We start from the raw sequence: 14958 nt of genomic DNA, 5'->3' as shown, positions 1-14958 counted from the left end.
TGCTGATCTGTGTGCTGCCCTGTGTGCTGCCCTGTGTGCTGATCTGTGTGCTGCCCTGTGTGCTGCCCTGTGTGCTGCCCTGTGTGCTGATCTGTGTGCTGATCTGTGTGCTGATCTGTGTGCTGCTCTGTGTGCTGCCCTGTGTGCTGATCTGTGTGCTGATCTGTGTGCTGATCTGTGTGCTGCCCTGTGTGCTGATCTGTGTGCTGCCCTGTGTGCTGCCCTGTGTGCTGCCCTGTGTGCTGATCTGTGTGCTGATCTGTGTGCTGATCTGTGTGCTGCCCTGTGTGCTGATCTGTGTGCTGCCCTGTGTGCTGCCCTGTGTGCTGCCCTGTGTGCTGATCTGTGTGCTGCCCTGTGTGCTGCCCTGTGTGCTGCCCTGTGTGCTGATCTGTGTGCTGCCCTGTGTGCTGATCTGTGTGCTGCCCTGTGTGCTGCCCTGTGTGCTGCCCTGTGTGCTGCCCTGTGTGCTGATCTGTGTGCTGATCTGTGTGCTGCCCTGTGTGCTGATCTGTGTGCTGCTCTGTGTGCTGATCTGTGTGCTGCCCTGTGTGCTGATCTGTGTGCTGCTCTGTGTGCTGATCTGTGTGCTGATCTGTGTGCTGCCCTGTGTGCTGATCTGTGTGCTGCTCTGTGTGCTGATCTGTGTGCTGATCTGTGTGCTGCCCTGTGTGCTGATCTGTGTGCTGCTCTGTGTGCTGATCTGTGTGCTGCCCTGTGTGCTGATCTGTGTGCTGCTCTGTGTGCTGATCTGTGTGCTGCCCTGTGTGCTGATCCGTGTGCTGATCCGTGTGCTGATCTGTGTGCTGCCCTGTGTGCTGACCTGTGTGCTGCCCTGTGTGCTGCCCTGTGTGCTGCCCTGTGTGCTGATCTGTGTGCTGATCTGTGTGCTGATCTGTGTGCTGCCCTGTGTGCTGCCCTGTGTGCTGCCCTGTGTGCTGACCTGTGTGCTGCCCTGTGTGCTGCCCTGTGTGCTGCCCTGTGTGCTGATCTGTGTGCTGATCTGTGTGCTGATCTGTGTGCTGCCCTGTGTGCTGATCTGTGTGCTGCCCTGTGTGCTGCCCTGTGTGCTGATCTGTGTGCTGCCCTGTGTGCTGCCCTGTGTGCTGATCTGTGTGCTGCCCTGTGTGCTGATCTGTGCGCTGCCCTGTGTGCTGATTTGTGTGCTGCCCTGTGTGCTGCTCTGTGTGCTGCTCACTGTAATGTCCCAGTGTGTGCTGCCTGTGCTGAGAACCACTGCTCTGCTGAGGCCCCCTCTCAGCTTTGCCCACCCTGGTCCTCCTCCTCCACTCGGCTCCCAGTCCATCAGCCTGTCCACTGGGACTGACCTCCTGGGCCTTGGCCTGCTCGTCCTCCATTGTTCCTCTTCCCAGGCCCTGTCCTCGCCCTTCCAGCCCGGCTGACACCCTCCCAGGTGCCTGGGGCACCGCAGTTGGGGCATGGGAGTAGGGAGGGGGTCAGAGGACCGGGTCAGAGCTGGGGCATCCTCCAGCAGGGAATCCTGAAGAGGAGGAATGTGGGAGGTGGGGGCTCTGCCAGCCACCCCCCCACACTCCCTTCCCACACCCCCGGCTTTCTGCAAGCAGCAGGGTGTCAGCTGAGTGACCCTCGTGCTCCCAGGGCGGGGCCGGAGGCTCCCTGGCTCCGTTGCTCTGTGTTGTCACATCTGATGTGGCCGCCAGCCCTCTCATCTCGTGAGGAGGTGAGCAGCGGAGGCTGTGATTAGCTCTCCAGGAGCAATAATATTTTTCCTCTTCCCTGCTCCGCGGGCGGAGCGCCAGGAAACCAGAGCTCAGCCGCAGCTCGTCAGGATCGCCACCGGTGGTTCTTCCCAGGGCGGCTATTAATGCTGTTTATTGCTGCTGGTCACCCAGAACCCGGAGCCCGGCTCCCTCCCCAGCGCCGAGGCCTGAGTGGGAGAGGTGGGAGGGGCCAGGCTGAGGCTGAGGGGCCGGGCGGGGAGGGAGGACATCCTGGCACCTGGCACGCATGGCCGAGCTGCCAGGCAGGGGTGCGTGAGCCCAGCCCCTCCGCCTGTCCGGTCTGAGAACGGCACGGAGCCTCTCCGGTCCCCCTGGGCGCCTGTGCAGAGGGCGCAGGACGCAGGGGCTCCTGTTGGCGAGCCTGAGAGGCTGAGCGCTCCGTTCTGCTCTCTGCTCTCTTGGACCCAGGACCAGGACCGGAACCGGAGAGCGAGCGCACGGACTCTTCCCCAGCGTGCCCCCCCCCCCACACACACCCCAGGGACCGTCAGTATCTGCTCCCTCTGCCTATTCTTCCTCACGGTACTCATGGGGACATGCACGCTGTTACACACACGCTGCGTCCTCGGTCCCTGTCGCGCCCCCACTGGGAGGTGAGCGTGGGCCGGGACCATCTGCCCTGGGACTGGGCGCTGTGCCCTCAGCTGCGGGAGCGCAGTGCCGCTGGGCCAGGCAGCCTGTGCCTGGATTTTCCCGAGGGCCCTGGAGCCCGCGACCCCGACCTCGCGTGCCTGACTCACCCTAGAGGGGCCACCTTGGCCACCCAAGGACTGGGGGGGGGGGGTGCCGGACGAGGCCCGGGGCTGGTGCGGTTCGAGGCCAAGAACACGTCCCCACGCCGCCCTCTGGCGGTAGAACGTGGAACGCACCCAAGGAATGGAGGCTCCCGGCGCTGCGTGGGAATTTAGACGCGGTTAAGGAAGTCGGTTAAAGTAACACCCCAAGGTCACTGAGAACGGATGGCTCAGAGCGGACAGAGACTCGGGTCCCAGTCTGACGCTCTCCCCTCTGCGCTATATCCTGTCTGCCCCCGTCGCGGGAGTTGAAATTATACTGCAAAAGGCAGAGCTAAGGGGGTGAAGCAGGTGGCGAATCTGGTTTAATTCACCCAGCTTGTTGAGCGGGTGGCAGGCACCGGGGGGTGGGCACTTCGTTAGAGGTTAGCGAGAGACAGCGGACAGCCCGAGAGGTTAGTTAGTTTGATAGCAAAGCAGGTCTCCGGTCGAATGAGTTTGAAAGGTGCACTTGGCCGAGTTAGGACTCCCCTCCTTGGCATTGGATGACGCGGCCACCAAGGTCCCGGGCCATTGCTCTCTCTGCATCTGTGATCCCACCCTGTCATTGACTGCCATGACTCCGTGTGGACAGAAGATGCAACAGTGTCCCCGCCACATTCCGTCCTCGGTGGCCCGCGGCGGCGGACGGGAGCGACGAGCACTGGCTAACCTGAGTGGGCGAGTGCACAGGGGGTCCCCGGGGTTCAGCATCGTTGCCACGCAGTCCCACTCGGTCTCCGCCCACAGCGCGTGTGGGTGCCGGCCTGCAGCCTATTGACAAGCGCTCAAGTTTCCAGTGACCTCTTGCCTCTCTCCCTGCCCCCTCCCACGCGCCCGCCTCTTGCGTGAATCCGGGAATGGGAGGAGTTGGTTTGGAGCCGAGCAGTCGGCGCCCAGCCTTGACTTTGGCACCTGGATTGTCTTGAACAGGCGCTCACCTCCCTCAGCGGTGGTTTCCTCGTCTGTCAAACGGGCTAGTGATTAGCTTGATTGAACAGCTTCCGGGCCAGAGGGTAGGCGAGAGGGAAGGCACACAAACACAGACGAGACTGTCCTGCCCCCGAAACGCCTGCACTTAGTTTACTTTTTTTTTTTTTTTAATTTTTTAAATTATTTTTTGTACTTTTCTGAAGCTGGAAACGGGGAGGCAGTCAGACAGACTCCCGCATGCGCCCGACCGGGATCCACCCGGCATGTCCACCAGGGGGCGATGCTCTGCCCACCAGGGGGCGATGCTCTGTTGCAACCAGAGCCACTCTAGCGCCTGGGGCAGAGGCCAAGGAGCCATCCCCAGCGCTGGGGCCATCTTTGCTCCAGTGGAGCCTCAGCTGCGGGAGGGGAAGAGAGAGACAGAGAGGAAGGAGAGGGGGAGGGGTGGAGAAGCAGATGGGCGCTTCTCCTGTGTGCCCTGGCCGGGAATCGAACCCGGGACTCCTGCACGCCAGGCCAACGCTCTATCACTGAGCCAACCTGCCAGGGCTGCACTTAGTTTACAAGGGTAGAAAGACACACAAACCAACATAATATCACGGATATTAAGTCAAAGCAGGAAGAGCCCCAAGCCCTTTCCTGGGCCCCGTCCGGGATACACAGCTGAGTAAGGAAATGGGGGGAAATGCCGGGTTAAAACCGAGACGTTGACGTAGGACAGGCCTGACGTTCAGATCCCAGCTTTGCCGTTTGTCCCCTCTGTGACCTTGTGTGGCTACCTCTCTCCATGGTCTCTGCCTCTCTCTTCTCTAAAATGGTGATAACGAGAGTGTGGATAGAAAAGGGGGCCACGTGCTGAACCTGACAAGCTCAGGGGAGGACTGCCTGGTGGCCTTGCAGACGCAGAGAGCTGACGTAGCCACACAGGCCCTGGCTGGCTGCCTCAGTGATAGAGCGTCGGCTCGGGAGTGGGTGTCCCGGGTTCGATCCCTGGTCAGGGCACACGCAAGAAGCAACCATCTGCTTCTCCACCCTCCTTCTCCTCTCTCTCTCTCCCTCCCACAGCCATGGCTCAATTGTTTTTGAGTGCATCAACCCCGGGCACCAAGGATGGCTCCGTGGAGCCTCCGACTCAGGTGCTAAAAATAACTCAGTTCAAAAAAATAAATAAATAAATAACTCAGTTCAAGCATGGCCCCAGATGAGCAGAGCATTGGCCCCAGATGGGCTTGCCAGGTGGATCCTGGTCAGGGTGCATGCATACAGGAGTCTGTCTATCTCCCCTCTTCTCACTGGGAAAAGGAGAAAAAATAAAAATTAGAAAACTAAAGTTGAAAGGTTCGGGACCCGGCAGGAGTCTCATCAAGCACACAGAGCCCAAAGTGTAGCAAAGAAGACTTATTGCAAACACCTGGATGCAGGTGGGCTGCGTCCGATAAGAGAGTCAGCGCCGAGCAGGGGCGAGAGGGTTCGTTTGATACTCTGCTGCCCCCTTCTGGCAGTTTCTGTCGACGCGGGTTACCGGGCCTCCAACCTGGGCTTGTGGTGACATTCTTCTGTTTCCGGTCCTGCTTCCGTTTTTCGGTTCCTGCTCCTGTTGGTGACGGGTCTGTTTCTGTTCCTGCCTCTATCGGTAACGGCTCCTGCCTGATCAACTCAAAGGTTAAGCACCGTCCCTCACTGACTGAGGGAGGGTGGGGAGCGGGCAGTTCTGAGCCTTGAGGATACACTTTGCCCTCACAAAAGTAACCACACAGAGGGTGCATTTCTCCTTCTGGAACCGTTCTATGGTGTCCTTGTTCACAATAGCGAAATCTGGAAACAGCCCAGTGTCCGTCAGAGGACGAGTGCATTAAAAAGCTTTGGTACATATATACTATGGAATACTACTCAGCCATAAGAAATGATGACATCGGGCCCTGGCCGGTTGGCTCAGCGGTAGAGCGTCGGCCTAGTGTGCGGAGGACCCGGGTTCGATTCCCGGCCAGGGCACACAGGAGAAGCGCCCATTTGCTTCTCCACCCCCCTCCTTCCTCTCTGTCTCTCTCTTCCCCTCCCGCAGCCGAGGCTCCATTGGAGCAAAGATGGCCCGGGCGCTGGGGATGGCTCTGTGGCCTCTGCCTCAGGCACTAAAGTGGCTCTGGTCGCAACATGGCGACGCCCAGGATGGGCAGAGCATCGCCCCCTGGTTGGCATGCCGGGTGGATCCCGGTCAGGCGCATGCGGGAGTCTGTCTGACTGTCTCTCCTTGTTTCCAGCTTCAGAAAAATGCAAAAAAAAAAAAAAAAATGATGACATCGGATCTTTTACAATAACATGGATGAAACTTGATAACATTATACTGAGTGAAATAAGTAAATCAGAAAAAACTAAGAACTATATGAACCCATGCATAGATGGGACATAAAAATGAGGCTCAGAGACATGGACAAGAATGTGATGGTAACAGGGAGTGGGGTGGAGGGGTGGGGAGGGGGCGAGGAAGGAGAGGGAGGGGGTGGGGGGGAGGGGAGGGGCACAAAGAAAACCAGATAGAAGGTGATGGAGGACGATTTGACTTTGAGTGAGGGGTATGCAGCACAATCAAAGGTCAAAATAATCTGGAGATGTTTTCTCGGAACATCTGTACCCTGATTTATCAATGTCACTACATTAAAATTAATAAAAATAAGATTTAAAAAAAAAGTAACCTCACAGGATGGTCTGAAATGAAAACTTTCTAACTAAAAGCAGTTCATGGCGGGTGGTCATGTCCCCTGGGGCAATGTTCTTCTCTAACAGAGGTCCGCGCTTACCTCCCTCTGGCCTGTCTGGTGCCTTTTGCACGACAAGCACTGTACCTGATAACAAGCAGGTCATCTTTCCCTGCCCCCGCTCAGGGCACGTGTCCACCAGAGCGAGAGGGACCCACCCCACCCTCTCATTGTTACTGTTATGGGAAAGAAGTTTGCTTTTCATCCAATCCCCGAGATTTCTCTGTTTTGCTTTCATCCACCTCCCCAATCTCCAATCCAATCGACCTCATGTGATGCGCTTCCGTGTCTATAAAGTACGTGGTTAAACTCTCCTTTTCCGGAGCGTTCTCTCAGTCCGCTGAGACACTGCTTCCCGGCACTTGTCCACAGTTTGGCTCAAATAAACTCACAAAAAATTCCTACAGGTTTGGAAGCTTCTTACATTGACAATAGGGTGGTTGTGCAAATTTAAGTGAGAGCGTAATCTTTAAGGCATTTAACAAGTGACGGGCCTGCCCCAGGCGGTGGCGCAGGGATAGAGCATCGGACTGGGATGCAGGGGACCCAGGTTCAAAAGCCCAAGGCCACCGGCTTGAGCACAGGGTTGCTGGCTTGAGTGTGGGATCATACACCTGACCCCATGTGTCGGAAGCCGATCAACAGCTGCCGGTTGACACAGTCACAGCAAAGAAGAGGCGCAATGATACTTCCTCCTTTATCTTTTTGAATTAATATGGCCTTTTATCCCCCCTTTTCTGGGTGTGTGCTATCATTGATGGCACAGGGATAATAGCACCGTGCTTTCCCTGCACGTTCACAGTAATTTCTCTGGAAATGAGACAGACGGTGTGAGTTCCACAGAAAAGCCTATAAGCCCCTTTGCCTGGGCTCATAGACATAAGAGGCTGGCTATGATATCCCCCCCAAAGGGCTAAGTCTGTAGGAGAATTCCATCCTATACATCATGTTAGGAAAAATAGGTTGTGACGTATGAATAGGTAGAAAACAGTAACTATACACAAAAGCACTTTTCAGCCTTCACCTAATTCATTACTTTACCTCCCTAGCCTTTTCATATAATAGAATAGAAAAACTTTCCATTCCTCTTGCATACCTGACCTGCAGGTGGTGGAACACTCTGAGGAAAATAAAGTTAGAACTTAACTAGTGTATGAATATAGCAGACAAATAAAATTTGACTAGACAATAGACCCTTAGATAAAATAGAGTTATTCATCAATACTGACCTTTTAGAAGCTTGCACAAAAACCATTGTTGCTGTTTTCAAGTTATTGTATAACTGTACTTAGAATGGCTTACCACCTGATTTATAGCTTATAGAAATGTACTAACCAGGCCCTGGCCAGTTGGCTCAGTGGTGGAGCGTTGGCCTGGCGTGCAGGAGTCTCAGGTTCGATTCCCAGCCAGGGCACACAGGAGAAGCACCCATCTGCTTCTCCACCCCTTCCCCTCTCCTTCCTCTCTGTCTCTCTCTTCCCCTCCCACAGCCAAGGCTCCATTGGAGCAAGGTTGGCCCGGGCGCTGAGGATGGCTCTGTGGCCTCTGCCTCAGGCGCTAGAATGGCTCTGGTTGCGACAGAGCGACGCCCCAGATGGGCAGAGCATCGCCCCCTGGTGGGCATGCCGGGTGGATCCCGGTCGGGTGCATGCGGGAGTCTGTCTGACTGCCTTCCCGTTTCCAACTTCAGAAAAATACAAAAAAAATAAATAAATAAAGTATATATAAAAAAAGAAATGTACTAACCATTACCAGAAATATGTATCCATAGTGAAACAAAAACAATTATTAATCAATACATTCTGTATACCATGTGATTGTAACTTAGTGTGTATGTATAAAAATAAAGCTAGACTAGCCATTGGCGGAGATGCCTGGCAGTTAATGCTAAAGCATTCGGCTCTCTCACTTGTTTCATGCCAACGCCGTCCCTTCCTGTGGGACCCCTGGATCTCCCCCCCCGGGGCTGGACCCTGGCACCCATGGTCGCTGGCTTAAGCCCAAGGTCACTGGCTTGAGCAAGGAGCCACTTGCTCTGCTGTAGCCCCCCCCCCCCCATCAAGGCACATATGAGAAAGCAATCAATGAACAACTAAGGAGTTGAGGCCCTGGCCAGTTGGCTCAGTGGTAGAGTGTCGGCCTGGCATGCAGAAGTCCCGGGTTCGATTCCCAGCCAGGGCACACAGGAGAAACGCCCATCTGCTTCTCCACCCCTCCCCCTCTCCTTCCTCTCTGTCTCTCTCTTCCCCTCCTGCAGCCGAGGCTCCATTGGAGCAAAGATGGCCCGGGCGCTGGGGATGGCTCCTTGGCCTCTGCCCCAGGCGCTGGAGTGGCTCTGGTCGCAACAGAGCAACGCCCCGGAGGGGCAGAGCATCGCCCCCTGGTGGGCATGCCGGGTGGATCCCGGTTGGGCGCATGCGGGAGTCTGTCTGACTGTCTCTCCCCGTTTCTAGCTTCATAAAAATACAAAAAAACCCAAAAAACTAAGGAGTTGCAACAAACAACTGATGACTGATGCTTCTCATCTCTCTCCCTTCCCATCTGTCCCTCTCGCTCCCCCTCCCCCCAAAATGAGGGTTCAGGGAGGAGGAAAGGCAGTGGGAATGCCTCGGGCCAGCTGGGAGTGTGTGGGTTCTTGACTTTGTGCAGGAAAGATGTCACAACACGAGCCCGGGTGATGTTGAGAGTACCTTTATTAAAGCTGGGGTCAGCGACACAAGGAAGGGCCTAGGACAGAAGCCACAGGAGGAGCCGAGATGGGGCTGCTTCAGCTCACGGAGCAGTCAGAGAAAGGGGACCTGGGAGACAGGTCCAGGGGGTGAGCCCCGGTCGAGCTGCTGTGCCCACTGCTCCCCGGTAGGGAGTCTCATGGGGACCTTTAGAGCTCAGGAGGTCCGTGCCTGCGCGGGGAGAAAGGCGTGGGCGTGCTCCTGGGAGGGAGAGTGCGCACCGGGCCTTCGTTTTTTGAGGGTTTTAAAGGCTGGGAGTTTGGCGGAGGATCTCACTAGAATTTTTGTGTGTGTGTGACAGAGTGGCAGAGAGAGGGACAGACAGAAAGGGAGAGAAGTGAAGCATCAGTTCTTCCTTGCGGCACCTTAGTTATTCACTGATTGCTTTCTCATATGTGCCTTGCGGGGTGGGTGGGGGGGCTACAGCAGAGCGAGTGCCCCGTTGCTCAAACCAGCGACCTTGGGCTCAAACCAGATGAGCCCACGCTCAAGCCAGCGACCTTGGGATTTCGAACCTGGGTCCTCCGCGTCCCAGTCCGAGGCTCTATCCACTGCGCCACCGCCTGATCAGGCTCAATAGAATATTTATCAGCTTTATGCAGATGGACCAAAATGAAGTTTATTTCCTTAACTTTAGCCGTCCTTGGTTGCAGTTGGCACAAATGGCACTAACTGTATTTATTTCTGGTGCCTCTCTCCCTGCGTAGGGTGATTTAAGCTATTGACCCTCTGATTGGGGGTCAATAGCTTTACTCTTCAGTGTCCTTGGTTAGGGAAGCTAGCATTTTGCAGTTGACTAGATGTGTAAACTGCTTGCCCATTGAACGACCTGTCTCCGTTTCCCTCGTTCCATTGTCCTGGCTCACTAGCCTGTCTCAGGGTGCATCCGTGCCCCTGGCGAAGTCCCAGCGACCGGCGCCGGCGACATACACTGGGAGTCAGCAGGCACCCAGACGGTGAAGGGTCCGGGGAGAAACGTGCGAACAGTCTCTGTCCCCGAGAGGCTCGCGGGGAGGGCGGTGGGGAGCGCACCGCAGTGGCCGGCACAGCTGCACCCAGTGGCCGGCACAGCTGCACCCAGACCGCAGAGGAGCGCGGAAGGGGCGGGCGCGGCGGCGGGTGGAGGGGCGTCGGGCGGGCCGGGGAGAGGAGGGCCGTTCCAGACAGCCGGGAACCGCGCACAGGAGAGCAGCGGCGGGTCAAGACGGGCCCGCCCACTCCCGCGTCGGCGGGTTCCAGGCCCCTCCTCCCTGCCTCGCAGCCTGCCCTTTCGCGGCGTCCTCCGCCTCCTCCTGGAAGCCTCCCGGGACTGTTCCGCTCCCCTTGGTTCTCATGGGAACTCCGAGCGTTGGCTGCCAAGGTTGTTACTTTGGCGCTTCCTCATGTAATTAGTTACATGCATCTCTACAGTCTATGATGGTGTTATTTAACTTTGCATGTAAATACTGTCTCCCCCGGTTTAATGTTAAGCTTTCTGAGAGTGGGAACTGTATAATTATATTCTTGATACTCTCCCAGGACACCTAGCGTTGATGGACATATTCAGGGTTTAAGATAATAACTGATGGAATTAATGAATGGTTAACCCAGACCACCTTGGGGGGTCTACTAAATTCTTACGATGTTCCAAAATTATTTCTAAACTCTAAATTTAGGGTTTGGGGTTCCCCCCCAAACTGGTTACTTACAGGTTTTGATGGGAGTTTCACCATATACACAAACTAGGTCCTAAGGGATGAATGTTAAGATCCCAAATCCTAAATTTCTTCTAGCCGCTTGGTTGGCAGGCCATGGTCACCTCTGGCCTCCTGCCTTCAAACTTTCCTGCTCGTATACTCCCCTAAAGAATTTTGCCTGACCGGTGGTGGTGCAGTGGATAGAGCATCGACCTGGGATGCTGAGGTCCCAGGTTCGAAACCCCGGGGGCAACAGCTTGAGCACAAACTCACCAGCTTGAACGCAGGGCTGCTGGCTTGAGCGTGGGATTGTAGACATGATCCCATGGTCGCCGGCTTGAGCCCAAAGGTCACTGGCTTGAGCAAGGGGTCACTGGCTCAGCTGGAGCCCCCCCAGTCAAGGCATGTAAGAGAAGCAATCAATGAACAACTAAGGTGCCACAACTACAAGTTGATGCTTCTCATCTCTCTCCTTTCCTGCCTCTACTCCCCCCAAATTGAAAAACTTAGTATCTCTCATATATTAAGTCAACAGCTAACATTCTTTCCCTGTAAGTTAAATTTTCAAAAATTGATTTAGAGAGAAAAGAAGGGAGAAAGAGACACACACTGATTTGTTGACCCACTTGTTTATGCATTCATTGGTTGATTCCTGTATGTGCCCTGACCCGGTATTGAACCTGTAAGTGCAGCCTTGGTGTATTGAGACGGTGCTCTAACCTACTGAGCTACCCAGCCAGGGCTCATTAGATGTTTAAATATTGCAAAAGGTATACTTTCCAGGAATCTGTAATTACTTACACACTAAACACCACAGAGTAGACAGAACAATACCACAGCGCATCCATGTCATTACAACCCTTTTAATAAGTGAACAAGCCCTTGAACCAGCCAGCAAACTCACCTCATTTTTTTTTATTTCCCTTTTCCCATTCCACTTTCCCTGTAGAATTCTATCTTAATGAATTTTTTTATTGTACCATTTTCATATTTTATTGTATTTTTGGAAAGTTCTTAGTGTCAGTGTAACAAAAATATGTATATAAATTAGAATTTATTTTGTGTGACCATAGACTCTTTTAAGTTTTAAAAACAGGCCTGACCAGGAGGTGGCACAGTGGATCGAGTGTCGGACTGGGATGTGGATGACCCAGGTTCGAAACCCTAAGGTCACCGGCTTGAGCATGGGCTCATCTGGTTTGAGCAAGGCTCACCGTCTTGAGCCCAAGGTCACTGGCTCGAGCAAGGGGTTACTCACTCTGCTGTAGCCCCCTGGTCAAGGCACATATAAGAAAGCAGTCAATGAAAACTAAGGAGCCACAACAAAGAATTGATGCCTTTCATCTCTCTCCCTTCCTGTCTGTCTGTCCCTCTCTCTGTCTCTCTCTGTCTCTCTCACACACACACACACACACACACACACACACACACATTTTAAAAAGTTATTCTGTGGTGGGTTTAGAATTTCAATTATTAACAAGACGCAGTTGATCAGAACTACAACTGTTGACTGATTGAACAGAAGAGCAAACTTTATTGGAAACGCATCCCCCAATGAGGAAAGAGCTGATTTCTCTGCCCCTGACTTTGGTTTGACGGCTCCAGGACGAGCTCCGCCCTCCCATCTAGTGGGAGGAGCCGGCTCGTTACAGTGTTACAGTGTGGGGAGCAGGGGAGGACGCTTCTCTGGCAGATAGATTCATCTTAGGAAGGGGCACACCTATGAAAACTGATCCCCTTAGAACTTGGTCCTGCACACATGCCCCTGGGGATGTCTCCATGTGTCCCTGGGGGTTATGCAAACTATGAGCAGATGGAGAGAGACTTAACCCTGGCTTCTCATTGTTTAAGGCCAGGGTCCCAGAGCGCGGTTAACGTGGGCCCGAACGCCCTCTGCAACTCTGACAGTCACATTCCCAACCCGCCCTAGACGGAGCTCCATCCACATCCTGACGCGCACGGGCACGCCGGGAACTCAAGTTCCTTCCAGGTCTCTGCAGGCGTGTGGCTCCCAGGGGCCTAGCCACTGGCGGAGCAGCAGCTTAGATTCAAAATGAAGAAAACAAAGTTTTTATCTTTCCGTTCCCTGGAAGCACGGTCCTCCTCTCCTGATACACTGCTCACAGAAATGAGGGGATATTTCATTTTGAAATACCGTATCCCCTCATTTTTCTGAGCAGTGTAGTTCCCAGCGGCAGGCCACCAGGTGGCAGCAGAGACCCCGGAGCCCCAGGGCCGGGAGGGGGGAACCAGAAGACGAGGCCAGCCGGAGGGCGCTGGGGGGTGCGCTTGTGCCGACAGCGAACGAAGCGGGGGGAGGGGGCGTGGGAGCTAAATGTGGGTCTCAGGAGGGGAAAACGTGCACGGCGCACCCTCAGGGTTCGGCATACCCCTGGGGGAATGAGGGAGGGAATCCTGGCGAGAACCGGGGGAGCCCGGAGGGTTTGGAGGGCTCGGCCAGCCGCGGGGAGGGCCGGCTGTCTGGACTCTCCTTGGGGCGGGTCAAGGTCTGGCCCCTCCCTGAGGCTCGCGGTCCACCTCAGGGGCCGGCGGCCAGGGGTTTACGGGAGGCTGGGGTCCCGCGGGCCAGGGATCGTCGGGCAGGGGAGGTCGAGGAGGATCAGTCCTGGGAGGCTCGGGTGGCCACACTCCAGATGCAGGCGGGTGTCCCCAGGGAGGATTGGAGCCGGGAGGTGGAGGGTCCTCAAAGAGAGGGGGTGCCCCTGGCCAGGGGTCACCGGGGATCGGGGGGCCCCGAGGCAACGGTGGGGAACCCTCCTCCTCTCCAGCCGCAGCGTGTGGGGATGAGGGGTTGTCTCCATTGCCCGAGATGCCTACAGAGGAGGAAGGGGAAAGGTCAGAGGCTCTGAGGGCCAGGGCCAGCCCCCGGCCAGCTACAGACCCGGAGGGCACAGCCCGGGCTCACCCCACAGACTGACCCCAGGAGTAACAAGGAGCTCTCCACGCATTTGCAGAACACCAAAGTGATCTTAGAATGACGTGAGAGCTGTCCTGAGCCTTGACCTTTAATCTGACAGGATCCCCCAACGCGCTCCATCCATCCCCGGTCAGGTCACCACACTGGCCCGGCTCCGGTGCTGGTCTGCAGTCCCCAGTCGGCCTGCACTGTGACACGAGGCGCCCCACGACCTCCCCCATCCTTGCTGCAGACCCCACACGCCCGAGTTCTGACATCCCTGCCCCTCCGCAACCAGCAGAGGTGACTCTGACCCCCACGCAGCTCCCCTGCCACCTCTCTCTTCCCAGGGCCTCCTCCGACCCGAGGCGCCCAGCTCACCTCGTCCTCCTTAGCGGTCGCCTCTTCTCCTCCCCCCTTGGTGACCCCCTGGCCTCGACTCCCAGCTCACCTCGTCCTCCTTAGCGGTCACCTCTTCTCCTCCCCCCTTGGTGACCCCCTGGCCTCGACTCCCACTCACCTCCAGCGCACAGGCACAGGACCAGGACCAGGAGCCTCCAGCTGAGCATCGTGCTGTCTCCTGGCCCCCAAGGTCAGGGGCGGGCTGGGTCAGGGTGCCTGGGGTGCCCACAGGCTTTATAGGGGAGGCAGGAGAGGAGGCGGACCCTCTCCCCGGAGGGGCCAGCCCAGTGACACAGGAATCCCATTGGAACCTGACTGGCCAAACCCGTTTGGAAGGCCAGGCTCGCGTGTAAGCCGAGGCTGGCGTCCCTCATTTCAGTTCCCCAGCCCAGGACCCAGCCCACTCAGCTCTGTGGGTGACCCAGACCTTGGTGGCCCCACCCTGGTTTTCACATCCTGCTCATACACACCCTGCAGCAATCAATACCCACCTGTCGTCTCGGTAATCACAGGGACTTCCACCTCTCATTCCTCGAGGCCACTGGAAGCCAAGGAATGGGAGCAACCAGGCCCAGGGAGCCTCGTGGTTCCAGGGCCGGGCAGGACACCAGGGCAGCGGGGGGAGTCCCTTTGAGCACGGGGATGCACCTGGGAGGGTCTCAGTTAGTACACAGCCCCCCCCCACTCTGAGCCCCTCCCGCGGGGCTCCCACCCCTCCCAGGACCCCGGCTGCTGTGCCCAGCCGGCCTTCTCTGGCACACAGGGCCTCCCGCGCAGTGGCCTCTGAGGATCTCACCCAGGAACCACCTGGGGCGGCTGCATGTGAGGAAGGACTCATGAGGTCATGCTGACTCCTCGTCCCCACCTCAGAGCTGGTCCCATCAGTCACGGGCCCTGAGGCTCAGGAAGATGCCAGCCTCCTCCTCCTCCCTCTGGGCCTTCCTCCTGTCCTTCCAGCCGCTCCCCCCCATCATGTGGGTCTCAAAGTCTGTCTCTCAGGAATCCTGCTAGA

The 14958-nt window shown here is 56.3% G+C and overlaps 1 protein-coding gene across 1 annotated transcript; it reads right to left on the bottom strand.

Moving 5' to 3' along the window:
- Window positions 1-12983: 12983 nt before the first annotated feature.
- PSORS1C2 (psoriasis susceptibility 1 candidate 2) lies at window positions 12984-14230 on the bottom strand. Its single transcript, XM_066361479.1, has 2 exons — window positions 14065-14230; window positions 12984-13461 (listed from the first exon to the last, which is right to left on the bottom strand). The coding sequence occupies exons 1-2, from the start codon at window positions 14111-14113 to the stop codon at window positions 13130-13132; spliced, it is 381 nt and encodes a 126-aa protein (XP_066217576.1). The 5' UTR covers window positions 14114-14230; the 3' UTR covers window positions 12984-13129.
- Between the last annotated feature and the right edge of the window lie 728 nt (window positions 14231-14958).

Source organism: Saccopteryx leptura, chromosome 1 (genome assembly GCF_036850995.1).
Source record: "Saccopteryx leptura isolate mSacLep1 chromosome 1, mSacLep1_pri_phased_curated, whole genome shotgun sequence".
In the NCBI taxonomy this organism is placed as follows: Eukaryota; Metazoa; Chordata; class Mammalia; order Chiroptera; family Emballonuridae; genus Saccopteryx; species Saccopteryx leptura.
Note: the sequence above shows the minus strand (reverse complement) of the source record. Positions and strands in the feature narration are given on the sequence as shown.